At 36.7% G+C, this 25169-nt stretch overlaps 1 protein-coding gene across 5 annotated transcripts; it reads right to left on the bottom strand.

Moving 5' to 3' along the window:
• Positions 1-388: 388 nt before the first annotated feature.
• Positions 389-25169, bottom strand: fbxl3l (F-box and leucine-rich repeat protein 3, like). Of its 5 annotated transcripts, none has more exons than XM_087281460.1 (6): positions 24983-25169; positions 22466-22543; positions 17174-17546; positions 12837-12959; positions 7976-8147; positions 389-4162 (listed from the first exon to the last, which is right to left on the bottom strand). In XM_087281460.1, the coding sequence occupies exons 2-6, from the start codon at positions 22498-22500 to the stop codon at positions 3519-3521; spliced, it is 1347 nt and encodes a 448-aa protein (XP_087137586.1). In that variant the 5' UTR covers positions 22501-22543; positions 24983-25169; the 3' UTR covers positions 389-3518. The 5 variants fall into 5 exon arrangements, 4 of the variants coding, with proteins under 4 accessions (XP_087137586.1, XP_087137587.1, XP_087137588.1 ...); XM_087281461.1 differs by lacking the exon at positions 24983-25169 and adding an exon at positions 24282-24428; XM_087281462.1 differs by lacking the exon at positions 24983-25169 and adding an exon at positions 22882-22978.

The following is a 25169-nucleotide window of genomic DNA, read 5'->3' on the forward strand; positions in this document are numbered from 1 at the left end:
TATTTTATTATTTCAGCAAATAAAATTGTAAAAAAAAGATATTTGTTGTACTTTCGGATTCACTGCGCTCTAATTTTACCCAACCATGATGCCTTCCGCTACTGAGAAACCCAGAGATTTGAAAAGGGTCTATTGTATTCATATCATTCATTTGTATAAATCCTTTTTAATAATTATGAGCATGAAACATTAGTACCCTCTCTTAAAGCCATAAGACCAACACAAAATAATTAAAGATAAATCAAAATATCCACATAAAAAACTAATTTGGATTTAAAAAAAAAACAAACACATTTTGTTACAATATGTTGATTCATAATATTGACCTCCCTTCGAAATATAAATATTTATATGTTCAGCATTCTACATACTACCAAACAAGTGCTAGTTTTACCAGCAGTTGCACTGGTATTTATAAGACTCATAGTGTAAATGTATGTAAAATTCTACATGTTTATAAATCTAAAAAATACAGAAGAGCACAGTGATTCATCAGGGCCTGAATACTGTGGTCACTATTTTGAAACGTGCAAGAATAAAAATAAAAAAATCATTTAATTAATTCATGACTTTATAAAATAGACGTTATGTACAAATAAAAGAAGTTATGTGCAAATGTATTATCTCGCCAGAGAATGGTTGTTTTCAGTGTAGCGACTCATAGTCCATTAATACATTTTCTGTAAAAAAAAAATTGGTTACACCAATAAGGTCTCACTTGTTGACATTATTTACATCAGGGGTTCCCAAACTTTCCAGCTCGCGACTCCTCAAAAAATGCAATTCCAGTGACTCACGACCTACCTACTATCGTTGTAAATGGTTATAAACATACAAACATTGCACTCAACAGTGCACACACACCAATAGAAACTATAGAAACAAGTTTGCTGACAACACAAGAAAACGTCCAACAGTCTAACAACTATATGTATTTATAGTCAATATTCATTTGTTTAATTTAATATTACTTCAATGGTAAAGGGAATGGTGAGCACAATGTTTACAGCACAAGATTATTCTTGGTTTAAATTTGAAGATGACCACTTAGAGATCGTCCTCTATGCTTTATTTTCTGTGTTATATTTTTGATGTACGTGACTGCTGTAAAAGTGTCAAAGTTAAACATTGTGCTATAAAATCAGTTTGCTGCAACTAACACTATTGCTTTGTCATTAATCTAGCGTTATAACCTCAGGGGCGCAATCCAATACAAAAAGAATTGAAAGGCCGATGACTTTTTATTTGCATGTTGTTGTTTTCAATAACTATTAAATGCTACTTTTATCTTCTGTAGGTTACGGATAAAATATGGTCATTCTAAGAGTTCAATAACATATATGATATTAATGGAAATCACCAAGCAACCCCCCAACATTGTCTCGCGACCTCCACTTTGGGAACCACTGATTTACATAAACAACGAGACATATTGTACAAATATTTCTCAAATAAAAAGTGTATTCGAGCCTGTTCACACCAAGCAAGATAACTATAACAATAACTATACAAAATTAGCAAATACTACTTTAGCACATTACCATCCACATGAGCGGACAATGTTTTTCCGTTTATTATGATGATGTGCTGCAGTTTTGTTGTCTACTCATTTAAATGTTCAATGCTCTTTAAAGCAGGATGAATTCTTCTGTCAGTGTCTTTATTGTTCATTGACTAGAACAAAATAAAGTGCAAGAGTTTCCTACTGAATTGTTGCTCTTTGCCATTATACTGTAATAGTTATGGTGTAGACTGTGCTTTGGATTTGTTTTATGAACATTTTTAGAACTACAGTTCTGGGAAAAATAAGACAAGTTATTGTTTTTAAAAGTTATTAGAGGCAGGTATTAAAGGGTTTAATGGTTTGTGAGTTGGACTAGTAACCCAAAGGTTGCTGGTTCAATTCTCAGTCTCAACAGGAATTGAAGATGGAGGGAGTTTGTGAGTTGGACTAGTAACCCAAGGGTTGCTGGTTCAATTCCCAGTCTGAACAGGAATTGAAGATGGAGGGAGTGTATAAACCGCACTCTCCGTCTTGGATACTCAGCTGAGGTGCCCTTGAGCAAGGCACCTAACCCCTAATTGCTCCCCAGGCTCGGGAAGCAATTGCTACCCACTTCTCTGGGTGTATCCTTACAATGGCTGCGTCCGAAATTGCCTACCACTCAGTAGGTATTGCATTTGATTTTAAATTTGCTATTCAAGCATTAGAAAAGTATGTTCTATACAGTATGAATATAAGTAGCATGAATGGAACTCGGATGTACTACATCCGCCATTTTGTCATCATCACTAATCAACAACTAGTCCAGAAAAGTACCAAAAACATCCTCAAAACAGAACATATGCCTTCAGTGGTTCAATCTCAATATTTTCAAGCTACAAGAATCCTTTTTTGTGCACAAAAAAACAAAAATCACGTTCATGGAGCACTATGTTGAGAAGGGTTTGTCTTTGGTGTTTTTCTGGACTCAGTGCAAGTCGGGAAGCTTGTCTATAGAAGGTGAGTACCCAGCAAGCATTTTTTGTTTTTAAAAGATGTCTAAAAGATGTCTAATAGATGTCTAATAGGAGTCTAAACAGTCATTCTGGCTAAATTAAGGCTTAATTTGAGCTGTCAGTGAAAATCTAATAGACATCTAAGAATAAGCCAAAACTAAACTAGTCATCAAGTAAACAGAAATGAATGACTACACATATAAAGTCTGTCTAATTTGTATATGTGACGACTAGTCTAGTTTCGGGCTATTCTTAGATGTCTATTAGATATTTACTAACAGCCCAAGTTTAGCCTTGTGTTAGCCTAGCTGTCTACATTTAGATGTCTAGTAGACGTCTATTAAACACAAAATTGTTTGCTGGGTAAGCTCTATGATTTCATCTAAAATCTCTTCATTTGTATTCAGATTATAAACGAAGGTCTCAGGAGATTGGAACAACATTAGCGTGAGTAAATAATAAAATTGTTTACATTTTTGTCTGAACAAACACTTGATGTTAGGCTTATTGTTATCTTAGCTTAGTAAATGCTGTAGATTAATCAGGTTGACTAATGTAGTTAATGAATGTCAACAAATCAAACATTACTGTAAAGTGTCACCAAATTACCATTGGATTCGCCCCTTGTTATTGTTATAATCAGAGAAAAGTGGGTCATCTTTTTCCAACAATTAGTCGCTGAAAGTATTCTGGTTATGTCTTAAAAATACAGACTAAGTGCCACAGAGTCATTGTGTGCCCAATGAATGCCTCAAAATGTACGGCTTTCACGTGCGTGCACTTGTGTGGATCTGTAAACACTTTGTATTCCAATCCTATCGTCGAGATCCAATCACAAATGATGTTTCTACTACAGCAGCACTTCCACACTAATGATCCAGATGTGGAGTCAGATGTTCCGTTTCCCATGCTAAATTTTAATTACCCAGTTCTGCCTAATGGCTGCCGTGTTTGCCAAATGCAAACGGCTTGTTTACGTAGGTAGACTGGAGTGGATTTGTCGAAATGTTTGGATTTATCTACCATGTGGGCATCATATCCGGAAACCAAATGCGGCCCAAATGTTTGGAGACCTCGCTGTGGATCTGCTCGATGTTGTAGGTGTTGTCTGGGATGAGCACCTCCTCCATGATGGACAGCTGGCTCAATCGGCCTCCGCACATCTTCACAAACTCCATAAAGCCGCTGCAGGTCACCTCGCATTCACCTAGGCCGATGGCCGTCAGGCTCTTGCAGCGATCTGCGATACGGATCAGCTCCTCGTCCAGCGGCTCCAGCCCGTTCGCACACACCACCAGCTCCACCAGTCGAGGACAGTTGAGTCCGATACGACCCAGCATGTCTTTGCTGACCGCTCGACCGAAATACAGATGTGTGACGGGTGTCTCCTCGCGGAAGAAGGGCTCGAACTCCTCCTCGTACAGGAAGAAGTACATGACGATGTTCACCTGGGGCGAGTGGCGGATGAGGGCATCCCAGCTGCTCTTCTTGATGGTGTGGAACTGGGTCTGGCCCGGGTTCTCGCTCACCACATCGATGCGCAGGTGCTCCAGGTGGACGTGCTTTTCTGAGGACAACGCCAGCAGGAGCTCGTCACTCAGCAGGTGGTAGTTAAGAGCCAGTTCTCGAAGGCCATGACACTGATCGGCCACACATAGGATGCCTGGATAAGCAAGAAGCCAACAGGTGAGCTTGTGTTTGTAAGATCGGGGAAATGATTATAGGACCAAGCTTGGGGAAGTTACTTCAAAAAAGTTTATTACTATTTATTACTAATAATGCAGGTTAACTATGTTTATACATTTAACTGTTAAGGGCTATTAGTTACTAGTTAGTTAAAGTTATTAGTAAGTAAATAATTCATGGTAATTAATAACCTTATCTTTTCTGAATTTGATAGTAATGCAATAATGTGCACCTTTTGTTAAGCTGCTCTGAAACAATAATTATTGTGAGAAGCGTTTTACAAATAAACTTGAATTGAATTAAATAGTTACAATAGGGTTCCCACTCTTTCATGAACAGCAGATTAAAGTACTATATAAAGCACCATAAATCTCGAATCAAGCATCTTTGTAATTCACACCTGCTGCATATGTAGCCCCATGAAAGTCCTTAGTGTAATTAACATTAACATCACTTACACTTTATAATGGCATTAAAATATCAGAGTAATCATGATGTTTTGAACAGGTCATTTTCAAACATTTTGGTTGTTTTAAAAGAGCTTCAAAGAACTTTAAAGGTGCAGTAGGTGATTATCTTCAGAAGCATTTGTTGTTGTGTCAGTTGAAGGTCTCTCCACATTCCAATAGTAATGATTAAAGTAAATGATCTAAATGTATTTGTTTGGATTTTCATATTCTTGGTAAGGCACAAGACTAAAAAAATGTTTGTCCAATTAAAATTTGTCGGTGCGACAATTCTTATAATTCTGTTAAGTAGCTCAAACTGTCTCTCAACAAATGTAGATCTTAACATCTGCGCACCCCTGTTCACGCATATCCGCCGTCTACACATGCACGCATGTTCATGTGCACACGAGAGTGTGACAGAGGTAAAAACAAACGCTCAATCAAAACTTTTTAAAACCCTGAATTAATATTGGAGTTACTTTTGCACACTGGGGGCAGGATGACACCATGGCTGAAGTATTTCTGTTAGACAGGTCATGTTCTGTTTTAAAACTATTAAAAGCACGCAGAGCTGATGTAGATTTTGTTGTTATGAATGAGTTTTATGCAGGAAAGTGTTGTTCAGCCACTGAAATCTGATTCAAGATTGATGTGACAATTTTCAGTTTCATGAGGGACTTTTTACAGCATCGATAATGTAGATTTTTATTTAGTTTAACAGCAACACAGAAGTCAATAGTGCTGTTGCGCCTAGTCTGCTTTACTTAGCTGAAGTTGGTTTTATATTTACAATGGTTTATTTTTAAACAGTGAGAACCTGTGACGCTCTCCCTATATTGTTTACCATGCTACTTTGAATATTTGGTCTGAAACATCGTGTAAGTGTGGCTTAGTAATAAGTGTAGTTCCTGCATGTCACCAGCCAACCACTAAGCATACAGCTTTGCTTATTATGCTCATATTAATGCTCAATCAACACTTACTTTATCACTTAAATATCTAATTACTTCAACTTAAATAAAGTAAGTTCAAAGTACTCATATAGATTAGTTTTTGAACTTAAATGGTTTGTAGCAATCAAAATTGAATTGCCTTACCATATTGAGTTTTACAGAACTTGATTGGTTTTTGTTCTTTTAATTTTTGGGCTTTACTGTGTTGCTTCATTTACTCAAATGGGTTAAGTTCACAGTATAATTAGGATTTTTTTTTATTTTTTTATCTTAAATGGTTTGAGTAACCTTAACTTATTTGGTTATACAGTGTGTACTTACTATACAGATTTTAAGGCAAGTCATTGTAAGTAACTGTATTTAAATTACCTAAAAATTTATCATAATCCCTTACTTATTTTTTTTCAGCAGATAAGTAATTTAATTACAGTAACTATTCAGTCCCTCCAGGTTGTTGTAAGTCTCCTGCAGTTGCAAACACTCCAAAAAAGTGTTTAATTCTTTTAACCAATAGTTCTAGGAACTATGAAATAGTTTCTCAGGTGTGACAATCCTTTATTTAACAAAAGTAAAACTAAATTAAATAAATAAAAAAAAATAAAATAAAATAATTTTTAAAAAGTTAAAAATATGGTTTTCAAAGAAAAAAATGGCAACTGTTGTAAGGCCAATTGTTTTTAGCCAAATCACATCACACAATTCTAAGTATGGGAGTTTATTAAATAAACTTTGATAAAGAAAATAAGTGCTTTAATATATCACAAAATAAAGAAATATGGCAATGCTAAGTTTTTCAACATCGTGAAGATCTAGTGGAATACTAAATATGTATTATAAAAATATAATTAAAAAGATATTCATATGTGAGTTGAAAGCATGCAGAAGTACAATAGTCAACAACCTAACTTTAGCTTATATTAGTTTGTATATAATTGAATTAATGAGCTCCTATTAAGGGTTTTTGAAAACGACCTTCCTTGCAGTGAGTAACCCAGCTGTAAGTGAAGTGAAATATCCAGCTAAGGTTTAAATCTAAAAATGTGCACCATGTTTAAAACTATTGATTCATTTATAAAATAGTCAGAGTGGTTCAAACGAATTGTCTAGGTAACGAATCTTTAGCCGTTTAGGCGTGACGTCGACACAGAACTCAATCCCCGCTCTATTGTTACACGCACAGACATGGGAAAATTGAAACTCCCGCCCACAAACACTGTAGCAAAAAATAAGAGGAAGACAAACACTGTAGCAGATCCTGGTTGTATCATGTTGTGACGACTCTATGGTCTGACGTGTGAGGTAAAGTTAGTGTTATTTTCCTATTACAAAGATCAGACTGTGAAGAGTCAGTGGTTGAAGTTTATTTTTGCAAAAATACCTCGGCATTATAGCCCCAGCCTTGTGCTGTGTTCCCGTCATTTTTCTGACAAGTGCTTTAGCAATCTACACGCTTACAACGGGGGATTCATCAGTCGTTTGTTAAAGGAAAAATCAGAAAAGGCTATTGATGTATGGGACTTTGTCAGCTTGACAGGAACTATACAGTACACAGTTGATGGATCAGTTCCTTCCTCCATTTCACAAGTGAAAGTAACGTAAAAGTGATTAAAGAGGCTGCCTCCTTGTTTTCTCTTGCTTGCAAATAATGTATTTAATAGTGTTTTGTTACTTGTAATGTATTGTACAGTACATTTGGTTAACTCTTTATATTCTCATATCGTGTCTAAAACTATGTTGAAAACGCGATGCGTGACGCTTTCTTTACCGATGTAAATGCGTTTATGAGCTTGCAATCCTCTGCCATTTGTCGTTGCTAAGGCCACCGTCAGCTGTTCCTCCACATGTGGCGGTCAATTTTCAAAATAGTTCAGCTTTTGCCACTGTGTGGATTAATACTGACACTGTGTGTCATGGTTAAGAATAGAGTAATATGCTGATGTTAAACTGCATTGCTTTACGGCACTCCTGCATTGGGCTCACACATACACTCTGCACTCTGACTACTTCAACAATGTCTGTCTTACTATGAAGCAGTCGACTAATCACAACAGACTGGGTCTTCGGACCAATCAGCGCAAATTAGCAGGGAGGGTTTGGGAACGAATGAATCACTGAATGAATCATATGGTAGTCATTGAGATAATTAGGTAAAAATAAATGCATATTTCAAGACAATGAAAGTGTTTTTGATGTGTATCAGCCTGTTGTTGGAGACCCCCAAAACCAAAATATGACCTTTTTTAATGCATAACAGGGGCTCTTTAAGTTAATAAAATCATGCACAAGACTAGGAAGAGGTATTTAAAAAGGCAGATTTCTTGTAGACTTGAAAGCAGTGTATATTCCACCCTATTAGATGTGTTATGACTCAGACGGTGACGTACTGACCTGCAGGAGAAACATGCGGACAGCTACTCATCTTCAGCAGCTTGAGCGTGTCACTGTTGTTGGCGACCAGTACCTTCAGGGACGGGTCATCAACCGGTGTGTCATCAATTTTTATAGAGGAAAGAGACTTGGAATTCACAAACACCACCGTCAGGGCCGAGACAAAGTGTGACTGAGAACAGACCAGACAAGACAGGCAAAGTCAGTGCCGCTGGCTTCTCATAGCCTTTACACCAGGCATTATTTCATTATTTCATTGAGGTCACCCTGCTGTGCTGCTATTTGTGTTGTAGGCATGCTGGTACATTGTCTTGACCTATAAACACAACCCTAATAATAACATGTCTTTATAAAAACAATACACGGTATACAGTATATAATAGTATTTATTTGGAAACAAAGTCATGAAGAATTCTCAACCAAACTACAATCATACAGTTCGATGTAAATCGTGTCGATCTATTATTGAAGACAAAATGATTAGCACTCCTATGAATTTTCTATTCTTTTTCAAATATTTCCCAAGTGATGTTTAACAGAGGAAGGAACATTTTTACAGTATTTCCTATTGTATTTTTATGGAGAAAATCACACTCAGGATCCTTGGCTTTTACAGAATAATTACATAAGGAAATATATATTTGTATACGATAAACTATACATCCGTTTTATCATTTTCTTCTCAGCTTTGTATTTATACTGATGTTCTGGAAATTTTGTATTCTTTTTTAACCAATTAACTAAACAAATATGCAACTACACCATCATTTATCTTATGAATAAAACAACTGAATCACTAAAATTCTGACCTAAATTCAACATAAAAGGATTCTGGATATTGGCTCATAATTTAGAGAGAGAATACTGCCATCTGCAGGTTACAGAATAAACGTTTAAAATTACTGTTAAAAAAGAAGTTGTAGTTTCCACATATATCCAGCAGGGGTCTGTGAAGACCCATTGAGTGAATAATATTCTATGTAATCTATAGAAATTTAACTCGAGTCATACTCTGAGCATTTAAATGTAATAGACATTAATTATAATTCCTTGATATTTGTAATTGTTATATGTAATCCAAATAATTTCTAATAATTCATGTATATATTACTTTTGTTATGTCATTTGATGTACTTATTAAGAGTAAGCAGAGTTTATTGACACAACTTACTGTTGTTAAACATGATTATTATTTTAAATATAAAAGGGCATTTAGTTGAAGACAAAATTATTAGTCTTTCTGTTAAATTGTAAATATTGTAAAATATTTCAAATATTTTAATTGCTGATTTTGATTGTTTTTTCAACACATTTTTAAACAATAGTTTCAAAAACTAATTTGTAATAACTAATGTCTTTTGTCTTTGCCATGATAACAGTACATAACATTTTATTAGTTATTTAGAAGAAGGCATGGGCCGGTATGAGATTCTGACAGTATGATAACCTTGGATAAAAATATCACGGTTTCACGGTATTGTGATTACTGCTCTAAAATAAGTTTTTTTTTTTACTTGTCAGGTTAAAAACAAAAAAATTTCCCTCATTGAACACACTATATATTTTTTTTAGAAACCGTTAAAATATTTTGACAGTAAACATGTGCCATCAAAATAGAGTATTTTTTATTTGCTTTAAATCAAAAAACAAGAAAACAAATGAGCGTGAAACATGACCAATCATAGAAAAGGATTTTCTTTTCTGCCTGGAGAAAGAAAACGCAGATGCAAGAAACTGGCAGCTACAAGGTGTGTGCAAATGCTCTTAGATTTCTAAAAAATACTTCATATTCCTGGTTTAATCAATAAAATAAATACAAATAATAAGTAAATAACACTAAATTTGTGCCTGTGCATCACTTAACAATGCGCGGTTAAAGGCTAAAAAAAACTAAATTAAGTAGTTGTTAAAAAAACAAACAAACAAAAAAAAATTTACATATACCGTAGAAACGGTATGACAGAATTTGTTTTTTTAAAAACCTCAACCTTTCCAAACCGCGGTAAACCTTGAAACCGGTGATCACCCTGTGGTTTTTTAGAAGATAGTTGTTACGATCACCAGCGATTAAGGAGTTGCAGATCACTGGTATACACACAGTTCACTAAAAAAACTACAAATTCGCCAATATATGGATTAAAACTCCTGTCATGCATCGCTTACTCACACCGGTTCCTCATTCCGTTGATTACACACACACTCACACAGACACTGAAGCTCTTCACTTATTCGTTACCCAGACTATATAGAGAGTTCTCTCACACACGTGAGTCCTGTAAACTGTTTTGTGAACATTACGACACGTTTTCTTTTCCTTTCCTTGCCGTGTTTTTGACCCTCACCTTGTTTGTTTGTTTGTTTGTTTATGACCATTCACCTGTGTATTTGACTACAACTCTGGATTTTCCTGCATACTAGTGGTGGGCAAAGCGAGGCTTTATGAAACTGAAACAGTTGAAGCAGATGTGTCGAAGCTTTGAAACGTTTTTGAAACCTGTCTCTACAGTGACACCTAGTGGTCATTTTGTAATGTATTGCTCTAAAACAGCTTCATTAAAGAAACAGTTAAGCAAATTGAGGTATTAAACCCGACGTTGTAGACTTGATGCTTCAAGTGATTTAGTGGAGTTCATGACTAGCATGCATAGATAATGGGTTCGAACTCAGGGTGATGCAGCTATAGATGTTAGGTTTGAAATGCTTTGTTCTTGTGATGTGTTTTGTTTTAACATTGGTCTGACATCCGAACGAACACTTTAAGAATAAATTTGACATGTTTTTGTCTTAAAACGAGTTGGAGAAAACGAGTTGTTGATAGATCACATTCAGTTGAGGCTGGAAGTCAACAAAATTGATGTATATTATTGATTAAATTTCCCATTTATTGTATTTTATTAATGTCTTCCCCAACCCTAAACCCAACCATCACAGTACTGTAAAAATATGAATTATTATTATACAGTGTTGCAAAAATGATGCTATATTGATAGCGTATCCGCAGCTACATCCTATCTAGACTCCACCATAAAACAGTAACATTATTAAAATACATGAAATCATAATTTCGCCATATTTGTCGGGATTCGAAAAATCAATTTGGAGCACAATAACTTTGTGCACACGCACGGCCCACTAGGCCAGGGGTGTCCAAACTCGGTCCTGGATGGCAGGTGTCCTGCACAGTTTAGCTCCAACTTCCTTTAACACACCTGCCTTGGAAGTTTTTAGTATACCTAGAAAGAGCTTGATTAGCTGTTTCAGGTGTGTTTAACTGGGGTTGGAACTAAAATATGCAGGACACTGGCCCCCCAGGACCAAGTCTGGACACCCCTGCACTAGGCAATATGAGACCTATGAGACCTATAATATTCTGACCCTGTCAGTCAAATGAAGATTCGCCAGATCTCGAAACGCTTCTGGAATGATTAATGCTTTGAATCGCTTTAGTCACGTGATCAGCTGTTTCGAGAAACTTTAGTTACATGACCTGTGGTGTTTCAAATCACCTTAGATACGTGGCCTGGGTGTTTCGGATCATGCTTTGGTGCTGTGTTTTGAAACACTTGGGCTTCGGGATCTTGACACGGTGTCAATACGTCAGTTTCACGTCAGCCATCCCTACTACATACATCTGTTTGCTCCTTATTGTGACCGTTGCTTGCCTGACCATCCTCAGTAAACATGCATTTGAATCTGCACCTCCCTTGTCAGCAGGTTTACTTCCACATTACAATACTAGTATTTAGCTGAAGGTGCCATTTTTAAAGGATTAATTAGGTTAATTAGTCTTTGGAGAACAATGATCTATACAATAGAGTATGTTCTGTAGCCAATCAAAACTAATCATTTCTAAATTGGGAAAAAATATTGACCTCAGTAGTTTTTACATTAAAAAAAACTAAAAAGAATAAAAATTATTTATGCTGCTTCTTCAAGAAGCCACTTATTTAAAATGAGCTGAATCAACACAATTCTTAAGTTTTTTTGGAGAACAACCTAATTGTTTGATGTTCAATCCACTTAACTTTGTAAAATAATTAAGTAAATTTAATTTGTGTTGGGACAACATCATGTAAATGTGTGAAACTCAGCAGTTTTCACAGAATAGTAAATATTATGAAAACATTTCCTTAATCTGTTAAACATCAACTGGGAATTATATAAAAATAAAAGAATGCAAATTTCAAGCAGAGCTATTAGATCTCAGTCTTGAAATATATTATCATTAAAAATCCATTTTCATGTGGAAAATATGACAATGCACTTCTGAAGCCCGATTGTTAGCCTCTGTTCATCCTGTTGATTTATTATTTCTTCATCAGGATGTTTTGAGGAGCCATTTCCTCTCTGGAGAAAATGGCCCTGACCTCGACAAAGTACACTAGACGAGAGTGAAATGACGACTGAAAGATAATCAAGCCTCCAGGTAAGGGCACTGACTCATCCAGATCTTCCTGGCTGTTGTTTACTGTGACGCCAGTAAGTTAAAAGAAGCACACAAACAACAGATCCAGAGCTGCAACTGACATTACAGTGGCATTATAAATCCTCTAAAATCCCACTATTAAGTCAGTGCCTCACAGGACTAAGGACACACATTTTTTTTTTTTTTTTGTAGTTGGTGTTTTTAAATCTTTTGTGACTAGTATACGCTACAACGAGCCTCAACTTGTCATTTTCAATACTGGTTTTACTGCAGTGTTTCAGGCTGTCAGGGTTTTGTGGAGGGTGAAATTACACAAGTTTGACAGAAGCGACATTGTAATATTTACTAGCGACTGGGTTTAAAACAGATGTTTGATGTCATATTCAACTACAAGCAAACGCTGTATGGTAAAGAGTGAATGTGTTTCTGTTTCACCTGAGATACGTCCATGAAACTCGGCCGCGCTGTGGAAATCAGACCCAGTGTCTTAATGGTGCAGTTCACCAGCTGAGAGAGAATGTTACAGGCTGCTTCTGCAGATTCTGTGCAGCTGTCAACCTGAAAAAAAAAAACAACAACAACATATACATATATTTTTTATTATTATATATAAAAACTATTGAGTATACCTGCTTCAGGTCTAACAGATACATATACGACTGTCAACAGCTCAAAAAATGTGTTTTGGTGTTTCGTGACCCTTTAAGGCAGGGGTGTCCAAACTTTTTAGGCCGAGGGCCAGATGCAAAAAAAACAACGTTGTCGCGGGCCAAATTTTACATACATCCCACAGACACGCATATATATATATATATATATATATATATATATATATATATATATATATATATATATATACAGTTGAAGTCAGAATGGTTAGCCCCCCTAAATTGTTAGCCCCCGTTTATTTTTTCCCCAATTTCTGTTTAACGGAGAGAAGATTTTTTTCCACACATTTCTTCACATATTAGTTTTAGTAACTCATTTCTAATAACTGATTTATTTTATCTTTGCCATGATGACAGTAAATAATATTTGACTAGATATTTTTAAGACACTTCTATACAGCTTAAAGTGACATTTAAAGGCTTAACTAGGTTAATCAAGTTAACTAGTCAAGTTAAGGTAATTAGGCAAGTTATTTTATTACAATGGTTTGTTCTGAAGACTTAAGGGGCTAATAATTTTGACCTTAAATGGTTCATAAAAAAATTAAAACCACTTTTATTCTAGCCGAAATACAACAAATAAGTCTTTCTCCAGAAGAAAAAATATTATCAGACATACTGTGAAAATGTTCTTGCTCTGTTAAACATCATTTGGGAAATATTTAAAAAAGAAGAAATAAATCAAAAAGGGGCTAATAATTCAGACTTCAACTGTGTGTATATAGACAGACAGACAGACAGACAGACAGACAGACAGACAGACAGACAGACAGACAGACAGACAGACAGACAGACAGACAGACAGACAGATAGATAGATAGATAGATAGATAGATAGATAGATAGATAGATAGATAGATAGATAGATAGATAGATAGATAGATAGATAGATAGATAGATAGACCATAACAAGAACTGCTGCTTAATTGAATGCATGTAATAGCGACACCCGGTGGTTATTTATTGAATTACGTTCATTTTTGTATAGCGGGCCAGATTCTATTGATATTTATAAAAAGCCTCGCGGGCCGCCACAAAACTGACTGCGGGCCGCAGATGGCCCACGGGCCGTAGTTTGGACACGCCTGCTTTAAGGGCTATATGTGGATTTGAGAAACACTTGGTATTAGCGACACCTGTGGTCATTGTGTGTACTGCGGCTAGTAATGTACGTGCAGGTCCCTAAACGCACATATTAATGTAATGTGCAAGAGACTGAATATGATTCAAGGACCTGATATACTCACGACAACATTCTTTTTATATACTATGATTGTACAAAAAGAAATACTTTTGTAGCAATTAAAAAAACATCAACCCATAAAGGTTAATCCTCAAGTGAGGGACTTCCTTTATAAAATATCTAGAATATCTATCCCTCAAACTATCCTTCTATTTTACTCCTTTTTCAAGATTTGATATGTTGTTTGTGTCTGTAAAGTTTCAGCTCAAAACACCTGTCAGGTTTTTTTATTATACCTTTCAGAGGTTTGTAATTTACAGCTCTGAGCATGGTAACTATTTTTGTTGCTTGTCCGTTTAAAGGGTCATGACACCCCACACTTTCGTTTCAGGTCTACCACAGAATTTTTTAAAAAGATGCATGATAATGGGCGTGGAGCTCTGCGAGCAAAGGGCAGGGGTGGGCGTGGCCAGCAGGGGAAAAGGAGGGGAGCGAACAACTGTTGTTGTCGGCTAGCTCACAAAATGAGACACAAACCGTGAGGAGACGCATGACTTTATAGTTTACAAAGTTAAAATGCAAAGAAATAAATATTTGATTTAATGCCCTGCTACATTTGTTATTCGTAATTTTATATACATATAACCACAATTTATATCATTATAAAGAAAATCTTGTTCATATAAACACTATAAATGAGGACTTTTCCCTCAATCCCCGGGTCTGAATGCAGACTTAGTGCAGCAGGTCTCCTGCTCAGTCTATTTCAACCATTAGCCCTGCTGGTAATTTAGAGAATTTAGGTGAAAACAGCAGCACAGCGATGTGTCTAAATGTGAACAAACTCCTGATAAAAGACAACGTCCACCATTCTCCAATTGTCGTACTGCTCTCCCAACAAAAAAGCTTGCTGGACACAAACAGCTTTGCTGTATCCGCCCTGACAGGATCGATATGATTATATGCGCTACTACGGAGACATGTTACTAAAAGGCTGTCAATCAATTCGGTGGGCGGGGAAACCACACTCCTATGTCAGGTTGCGGTGGGCTTTAAAATGGGAGGGATTTGGATCATATTTTACCATCAGTAAATTAAAAAAAAAGATACTTATTGTGTTTGTCACACACGCTTCTGTTCAAACAGCTTACAAAAGATGATTTTCATCATAGGTGCCCTTTAATACATTTTTGGAATATTTATTAACTTAAACATTATTTAATCATGTAATTTCTACTATAACTATTATTATACTTGTGTAGCACCCCCTACACTCTCAAGAGTTTCACACCTTCTAAGTTCTATTAGGACGGAGCACCGGGTTCTGGTAATAAGATTGTCACACTGTTAATAAATGTATTATTCCCCTTTAGTATTAACTTGACTTAGAATTAAATTAACCGCCCTAATTATATTTTAAGTAAAGGTTATCATAATACTTATACTTGCAGTATAATGCAGAAAATGACTTCCTGTATGTATAAAAATACTGAGTATTTATTAACAGATAATAGGAATAAATATGTAAACATAGACCAATAAATAGAGAAAGATGGCAATAAATAAAAATAAATGAATAAATAAATAAATAAAAGCAAAACTATGCAATACTTATTACAGAATCACTTTTGAAAATCTTAAAAGTAAAAAAAACTGTCAAATGTGTCACTGTGCTATTTTTACTGTATATTTCACCAATTAAAATTCAAATGTAAACAGCCGTGCAGGTTATGCAGAAATGTTGTGCACCAGTGAAAATATACTAAACCATGTGGTAAACGCCTTCAAAAAGATCAATAAAATACCAATAAACTATTAAAATGTTTTACTTCTATAAATAAAGGGCTAGTCCAGAGTGTACTTTAAAGGAAAGCGATGTGTGCTCATGCTTCATCGTGTGTGTGTGTGTGTGTGTGTGTGTGTGTGTGTGCGTGTGTGTGTGTGTGTGTGGTCCTTTACTGACAGCCGCATATGTGAATCTTGTCTGAAAATATGGTGCAAAGTCCTACATGAAGGTGTTTACTGATCGCTGTGTTTACTTCAATAATGCCACTAATATATGCATACTCCACATCTTAATTCCATTTCTGTTTAGTCCAGTTATGACTTTAGTTGGATTAAGGTGACAAAAATCGCTGTTTCGAGCTTATGTAGGCCTACATTTCAAAATTCCTGTTTAACTGAATAAACAGTTAGTAAACACAAGAACATCTTATTGAACATCATTTATTTTCATCACCAATTATCATAGTAGAACAGTTTCTCAAGCAGTTTGTGTTGCATTTTGGAAACAGGAGATGAGCCCCTGGTCTAATGCGCCACCTGGCTTGAGAAACCCATTCTCAAAAACGTATTATTTGGGTAGCACACATATTCTGAACGCCTTCGGCAGAATTCATATGAGCCATTTTAATCTAGATTAATAATAAATGTATTTACATTCCTCCTAATATTAACAATGGCGTGCTCGATTCATGCAATTAGTTTGGGCTGGGGTGTATCCGGCAAAACCATAGAGTAAAAACAGACGGCAAAATGGGAAAATGTAAGTTTGCGCACTCCTGATTAAAGAAAGACGAGTTTAAACAATGGCTGAAATCTGTCGCTGAAAAGAACCGCATAATTTATTACTTTTAGCTTTGTTTCTTCCAAGCTTATCTGAGTTCTGTTTCATGGTTGTGCTCCATTGATTTATTTAACTACAACTGTTTATTAACAAATATTTTTTAAGTTAAAGGTTTAATACTGATTAGAACTTTACGTGGCAATGAGGTCTTTAAAATATTCCGAGAAGGTCTTTAATAAGTTTTAAAAAGGTATTGAAAGTACCTTTAGGATTCCTGCATACACCCTGTATTTGGATAAAGGTGCCAAATGTGTGTAACTGCTATAAGAGTCTGGCTCTTTCTTAGATAGCCCTACCTTGAAGCTAACATACTGCAAATGCTGAGCGTGTCTCTTGATGATCTGCTGGATCAAATCCGGATGTGTGGACCTTAGGTAAGATGTAGCCGGCTGGTTCAGCTCGAACTCAAACCTTCTCCAGAGATCTGGGATGTGAAAGACTTCGTTCCAGCGGCGGCACACAGAAGACGCTCGAGCCCGGTCCACCAGAGACAGATACTGGAATATGTGCAGGACCACATGGTGCGGCAGGTTTCCCCATGTCTCCTCTGTGGCGTTCTGAAAATTGGTGGAGCCTGTCTGGACATACACTGGTGTGGTGCTTCTGTGTCTCTTGTTTCTGCCCTCTGATGGGGTGAAGCTCTGACACTTTGATCGTCCCCTTTTCATCCTGTTTAGTGGAAAAACAACAGGATTCAGAAACTAACTGAAAAGCATTGGGATATGTGATGTTATGTGATGACATTCATTTAGAGTGCACATTCATTTAGAGTGCACACTACATAAAATGAAGCTGAACCCATAAGGAATTAATTCTTACTATACCAAGGTACAAAATATTGAAATGGTCATTTTTTAGGTGAAACATTGAAGGCAAAAGTGTAGTTTTTCCAGCCTAATCACTTTTTAATCACAGTTTAACTGTTTATAATGTGCTTAAATTTAAGAGCTTATTTTATCAATTTGTGTCTGTACATTTTAATTACAATATAATTTTAAAAGGTTTGCATTCTTTTATAAATTATTAAGTGCTAAAAAGAGAGTCCACTCTATAAAGTACTAAACAAGAATTTTAAATCTGACTACTTATAATGTTCAGATTTTTGTGCAATCAATGTTTGCAAATTAGCATGTTTAATGAAATAATGCCTTATGTGGATATTCAAACCTAACATTTTAGAAACCTTGAAAAATCTGAATTCTTAATGCAAACAACCAACTGGGGAAGTATTGCAATAACTTTTATTTTTTCTTCTTAATTACTTGCAGTGCCTTCTCCAAAAGTGACAGCTGATTTGTTACAGTCCTCTAAAGGGACATGAGGTGAGGGTGCAATGTTGATCAGTTAACAATCAACAAGCCAGATTTTCAACCACTATTTTTCTACTCTGTTCAAAAGTCTGGGATCAAAGGGATTTTTTAAATAATTAGATGCGAATATTAATCAAGAGCACATTAAACTGATGTAAAATATCAGTAAATGCATTTATAATTTTGCATAACATTTCTCACACACTGACTTTTCTTTGGTTTGTTCCCTCATTATCAGGGGTTGTCACAGTGGAATGAACCCCCAATTACTGCCATATGTTTTATTCAGCGGATGCCATTCCATCTACTCACAGCAAATGTGACAGGATACAAAATAATATACAGCGGGTACGGAAAGTATTCAAACCCCTTAAATTTTTCATTTGCTAAAATCATCACACAAATTATTTTTTTCCTTAATAATGTACACACAGCAACCCATATTGACAGAAAAACACAGAAATGTTGACATTTTTGCAGAATCAATAAAAAAGATAAACTGAAATATCACATGGTTCTAAGTATTCAGACCCTTTGCTCAGTATTAAGTAGAAGTCTTTTTGGGAAAGATGCAACAACTTTTTCACACCTGGGTTTGGCGATCCTCTGTCATTCCTCCTTGCAGATCCTCCCCAGTTCTGTCAGGTCGGATGGTAAACGTTGGTGGACAGCTATTTTTGGTCTCTCCAGAGATGCTCAATAGGGCTTAAGTCAGGGCTCTGGCTGGGCCATTCAAAAACAGTCACAGAGTTGTTGTGAAGCCACTCCTTCATTATTTTATCTGTTTGCTTAGGCCAGTCTGAGGTCCTGAGCCTCTCTGGAGAAGGTTTTCATCTGGTCAGGGGTGTCCACACTTGGTCCTAGAGGGCCAGTGTCCTGGAGAGTTCAGCTCCAACCCTAATCACACCTGAACAAGCTAATCAAGCTCTTACTAGGTATACTAGAAACTTCCTGGCAAGTGTGTTGAAGCAAGTTGGAGCTAAAGTCAGCAGGACACCGGCCCTCCAGGTCCGACTTTGGACCCCGTGATTTAGGATATCCCTGTACTTGGCCGAATTCATCTTTTTCTTGATTGCAACCAGTCCTCCTGTCCCTGCAGCTGAAAAACACCCAAAAAGCATGGTGCTGCCACCACCACGCTTCACTGTTGAGACTTTGGGCTCTTCTTTACCTCTCTCACTAAAGCTCTTCCCCGCGATAACTCAGTTTGGCTGGACGGCCAGCTATATGAAGGATTCTGGTCATCCCAAACGTTTTTCATTTAAGTATTATGGAGGCCACTGTGCTTTTAGGAACCCTAAGTGCAGTATACATTTTTTGTTAGCTTGGCCAGATCTGTGCCTTGCCACAATTCTGTCTCTGAGCTCTTTTGGTAGTTCCTTTGACCTCATAATTCTCAATTGCTCTGACATGCATTGTGAGCTGTAACGCCTGTTTCACACCGCAAGCGTCAGCGGCGCGTGAGCAGAGCGTGAGCAGCGCGTGTGTTTTCGGCGTCCATGTTAACAGATTAGAGCTTTCATACCGCACGCAGCAGCAGCGCGTCAGTGCGAGGCGTGAGCGTCGCCGAAGCAGCAGTGCAGCGATAGTTTCGGCGCTGGGTCTATTTTTGACGCGCTGCTCACGCTCAATTAAAGTGACAGTGCATTGATAATGACCAAAACACATTGAATGACAGTAAAAAGTAGCAATTTTACCCAATAAATGCATTAATAATGTCAAATGGTTTATATATAGTCATTCAAATGAACTTAAAACGATTAAAAACGGCAACAAACATTTATTTAGGCCCGAACTACAAAACCGAATGTAAAACAATTTTACTATAAGTTTTGCTTAAGTTGCACACTAGTGTTGTAGGAGAGGGGAAATGGAATATTTACGGGATTTGTAGTCCATAGCGAAGTGTATTGTGGGTAGTGTAGTGCGACACGCATGCTGGATTATGTGAGCTCGCTGTGTTCTGTGCAGCTATAAGCAGAGGAAGAAAGTTTTAATCGGCTTTGTTTTATGTTCACTCGAATTATTCCTACCGGGAGCTGTTTGCACTGTGAATCTGACAACACGAAAATAAGTAAAAGAATGGCATGCATTAATTACTTTTGTCCGTCTCATCATCTGCACAAGCATGAATTAACGAGCTGCTATTCTGCCGCTGGACATCACTGAAGCGGAGAAAGTAACACTAGTTTGATCATGTATAAATATCATTATAACTATATTGTATAAATATGATTATAACTAGGTCTACAGCAACCTGATAATCAAAAAACAAATGACATGATATCACAGGCGATTGTCTTCTGACTGTAGACACTTCTCATATAAGTTAGCTTTAGAAGCATACAGTACTATTTGATCTATAAAATTTGTAAAATAAACATTTGCAGGTTAATGAAACAGCATAGGAGGGGCCTTAGTGCAGATGAAAAGTTTAAAAAGTGTATTTGTATATAGAGAGACATGGGTAACTAGATAGAATAGACAGAGATAGGTTGATCTCAGCAGCAGCTGCCGAAGAGCTGCGCGCTGCAGACGCAGCTGGTGTGAAAGGCAAACGCCTGCGTGCTGCTACTGCTCGACATACGCGCTGCTCACGCTCTGCTCACGCGCCGCTGATGCTTGCGGTGTGAAACAGGCGTAAGTCCAATCAGTATAATCAAACACAGCTGGACTGAAATGAAGGTGTGGAACCATCTCAAGGATGATCAGAGGAAATGGACAGGACCTATGAGTGTAAGCAAAGGGTCGAAATACTTAGGACCAAGTGATATTTCAGTTTTTCTTTTTAATCAATCTGCTAAAGTGTCAACAATTCTGTGTTTTTCTATCAATATGGGGTGCTGTGTGTATATTAATATAGAAAAAGAAGCTTAAATGATTTTAGCAAAACCCGGATAGAAGCATCCTCTTTTATAGTTACACTGACAGTGTCCAGCTGTGCTACAGTAATTCCAGTGGTTATGAATTACATAACAATTTAACTATCCTTTCTTTTTTTTACAAACATGCAATGATTTCAAATGTTTTGAACTTGTAAAACTCATTCTTGAGTTGCAGCTGATCGGAGATAGTTGGGACAGATCTTTTAATAATAGTTTTTGCAAAACCTGCCTTGTGACTGTAATTATACATGTTAATATGGCCACACTAATACACGACTTTCAAACATTTTGATAGGTGGGGAAAACCCCACTACTACATGACACTGGGGTGGGCCTAAAAATTGCTGCGATTTTTATTTTAACAACAGGAAGTAAAAAAAATAAAAACTTGTTGTGTTTATATAACTCAAATATGACTGTGGACACACTATACTGTACCTACACACAGTTCTGTCCATACATCTTCCAAAAGTTGATTTTGCATCATAGGTGCAGTATAATGTAACAATGTTTGTATATCAGTGTTAGAAACCTAAAAATAATTTTTAAAAAAAACATTTTTGTAGTACATTTTAAGAGTATGATTTTGCAATTTATTTTTTAGAACTTTGTATGCTTTAAATTGTGAAAGGGTGAATTAAGACCCACCGTTAGAAGGTGGTTCTTAATTATAATTAAGTATAGATATTTTAATATCTATACATTTTGAATTGATAAAATGTATTATATTCAAAATGTTGCTGATTCAAAAAAATATGGAAAAGATCAAAATTTCACAATCTTGGAGTTCATGTAGCTGAAGGTAATATATAAATAAAGTTAATAAGAAATTTCCAAACTCTAGATAATTTTTTCAAATGTATTAAGTTATCAATAACTTATTACAATGTATATCAAAAGTTTCAGTACAATATAAACTCATATATAATACTAACATAAAATAATATGACAGACAGACAGACAGACAGACAGACAGACAGACAGACAGACAGACAGACAGACAGACAGACAGACAGACAGACAGACAGACAGACAGACAGATAGATAGATAGATAGATAGATAGATAGATAGATAGATAGATAGATAGATAGATAGATAGATAGATAGATAGATAGATAGATAGATAGATAACTAAACAGTACTAGCACGCACTCTATCGATCTATCAAGCTATACATACTGAAATGTTAGTGTCATAACCAAACAATATACACATTTATGGTGAGTATGACATATTGGACAATTTCTGAGCAATGTTTTCTGTCTGTATATCCAATATAGGCTTTTACTGTATGTCGGCCAAACCTCACACAAACAGTCCCAATGATTTTTTCAAAACAATATTCTGTACAAAGCATGGCTATTAGCAGTCGACTGCGAATTTCCTACTTACTTGTTCCAACCTTCTGCGTCGACATAGAAAGGCATACCATCCCCGAACGCGCTGAATCTGATTTGGGTGAAGTTTTACCTACAACAAAAACACAACCAGTGACAGTGAGTGTCTCTCTGTTGCTCAGCAGCGTCTCATTATAAAGAGAGTCCCTTCAGCAGCTCCACTGCGCTGCACGGGGAGCGCGCGGGCACGTGAGCTGCAGAAAACATGTATCAAACTCGTCAGAGCGCGCGCTTCAAACGCATGTCATTTCAGCTCAAATCTTAAATCAAGATGGGTAATTTTTCTAATAACTAATTTAGAAATGCTTTTAAACTAGTCACTGTTTTCATGCGTATGCACTGTTATTCCTAGGGGTTTTAATGTGATCATAATTTCTTTATAGAATATTTATAGATCGCTTATCAACTTACATAATAATTAGGATATTGTAAGTTTTGCTGGGTTTCCTGAGTCAGTTAATAAATAATCTTCAATGGAGTGTAACACACACGAACGCGCACGTATCGCACGAAAGTAGGTCAGTGTGTCAAAGAGAAACGTCACATGCGTTAAGCCTCTCACGAGCTCAGTATAATGAGAATCTGGCGCAGTTGACAAGGTAAATAAGGCGTCCAGTCGCTCGTCTTTGTGTTTACTGGCTGTCTTCAGTATTCGAGTATTCTCATATAACTTGTCCTTCTGTTTTGGTTCTCTTGGCTGAAGTACGGTAACATGAGAACCTGTTTAACGTAAATGTTTCTATGCTATTAGAGTAAAATCCCCAGCTAGTCGTTTTGAATATAAATCAGCGTAATAGTTAGGTTAGCTTAGCAGTAGTGTATAGTAAAACATTAAAAGTAAAATAGTATTTACATTAATACAGTCGGGAAAAAAAATAAGTAAATAAATAAATAATAGAACATCTGCTTAATATATTGATTTTTGGCGTAAAATAATTTTGACTCAATGTGTTTTTGGCTATTCCTACAGAAATACCCATGAAAGTCACACACACATAAAAGGATTGGACAATAAAACTGAAATGCCTGGTTTTAAACCACAATAATTCATTAGATGGTGTAAGGCCTCCTTTTGCAACAATACAGCATCAGTTCACACAGTGGCCAGAGGGATTTTGGTCATTTTTCTTGCAGAATAGTGGCCAGGTCACTACGTGATGCTGGAGGAGGAAAACATATCCTGACTTCTCCAAAACACCCAAAACTGGCTCAGTAATATTTAGATCTGGTGACTGTGCACATTTTATGTTCATCAAACTACTCTGTCACCAATGTTGTTGCTTGTTTGGCGGAATTATCATCCTGATACACTGTCATTGGGATACAATGTTTGAGCAACTGGGTGCACATAGTTGTCCAGATTGGTTCCGTAGTCCTTAGCAGTGACACGCCCATCTAGCCCAACTATTGGGCCTATATAGGGAATGTCATGATATTGCAACCCAAACCACCACTGATCCACCCCCATGCTTCACTCTGGGCATGCAACCGTCTGGGTGGTACGATTTTTGTGGCTGCACACTGTAACTCTCCATGATTTTCAAAAGACAGTGAAGGTTGACTAATCAGAAAACAATACATGTTTCACACTATCCACAGCCCAAGATTTTCAAATGACTTCGAAATGCCACTGGCACCATTGCAACCAACATTTGGCATTGGCACAAGTGACCAAAGATTTGACTATTGCGGCCTGGCCATGTGTATTTACCCTGTGTAGCTCCCGACAGACAGTTTTGGTGGAAACAGGAGAGTTAAGGAGCCCATTTCATTCTGCAGTGAGTTGAGCAGCTGAAAATCTGGGTTAGTACCTGGGCATTCCTTTCAGACTGATCCTCTTGCATCCACAATTACTCATGCCAGATGTGGTTCATCCTTCTTGGTGGTGTGCTGACATTACCCTGCATACTGTGGCTCTTGATATATCACAAAGTCTTGCTGTCTTGGTCACACATGCCCTATTGAGGCACACACACACGACAATTTGTCCTCCTTTGAACTCTGATATATTCCTCATAATGGTAATTCCACACTCTGCTCCTACTGGTGGAATATGCAGCCAGCGAAGCCAGTTTCAGTTTCATTGTCTAACCCCTGCATGCACTGTATATATAAGCAGAATGAAAATGAATATATATATCTAACAAACAGCGACCTTCTTGCTGTGAGGCAATAGTGCTAACCAGCGAGCCACCGTGCCTCCTACACAGTTGTGTAAAAAGTGTTTGCCCCATTACTGATTTCCTATGTTTTGCACATTTGTCATATTTTAATGTTTCATTAAAATAATTTTAAAAATAGATAACAAAAGTAAACACATCATGAAGTTTTGAAGTTAAGGTTTTTATTATTAAGGAAAAACATGATATTAAATTACATAACCCTGTATGTAAAAGTGTTTGCCTCCCAAACCTAATAGCTGGCTGTGCTACCCTTAGCAGCAACAACTGTAATCAAACATTTTCGATTAGCAATGCGTCTATTACAGCAATGTGAAGGAATTTTGGCCCACTCATCTTTGCAGAATTGTTGTAATTCAGCCACATTGAAAGGTTTTCAAGCATGAACCCCCTTTTTTTTAGAGGAGGTGCTCGCTGCAGAGCCACTTGAGTGGACCTCATCTCCAATAAGATGGAGCTTGAGCTCCAGCTCCTTCTCCTATAAGTTGTTTTAATGCAGGCATGTCCAAACTCGGTCCT

Source organism: Danio rerio, chromosome 14 (assembly GCF_052040795.2).
Source record: "Danio rerio strain M-AB ecotype USA chromosome 14, GRCz13ab, whole genome shotgun sequence".
Classification (NCBI taxonomy): Eukaryota; Metazoa; Chordata; class Actinopteri; order Cypriniformes; family Danionidae; genus Danio; species Danio rerio.

Excerpts from the sequence above, each read along its gene's own strand:
- fbxl3l (XM_087281460.1), bottom strand. The coding sequence starts at position 22,500 with ATGCCTTTCTATGTCGACGCAGAAGGTTGGAACAA. Across the intron at positions 17,547-22,465 it reads GACGCAGAAGGTTGGAACAA|GATGAAAAGGGGACGATCAA; the intron begins GTAAGTAGGAAA and ends TCCACTAAACAG. Across the intron at positions 8,148-12,836 it reads GTTTCATGGACGTATCTCAG|TCACACTTTGTCTCGGCCCT; the intron begins GTGAAACAGAAA and ends GTCTGTTCTCAG.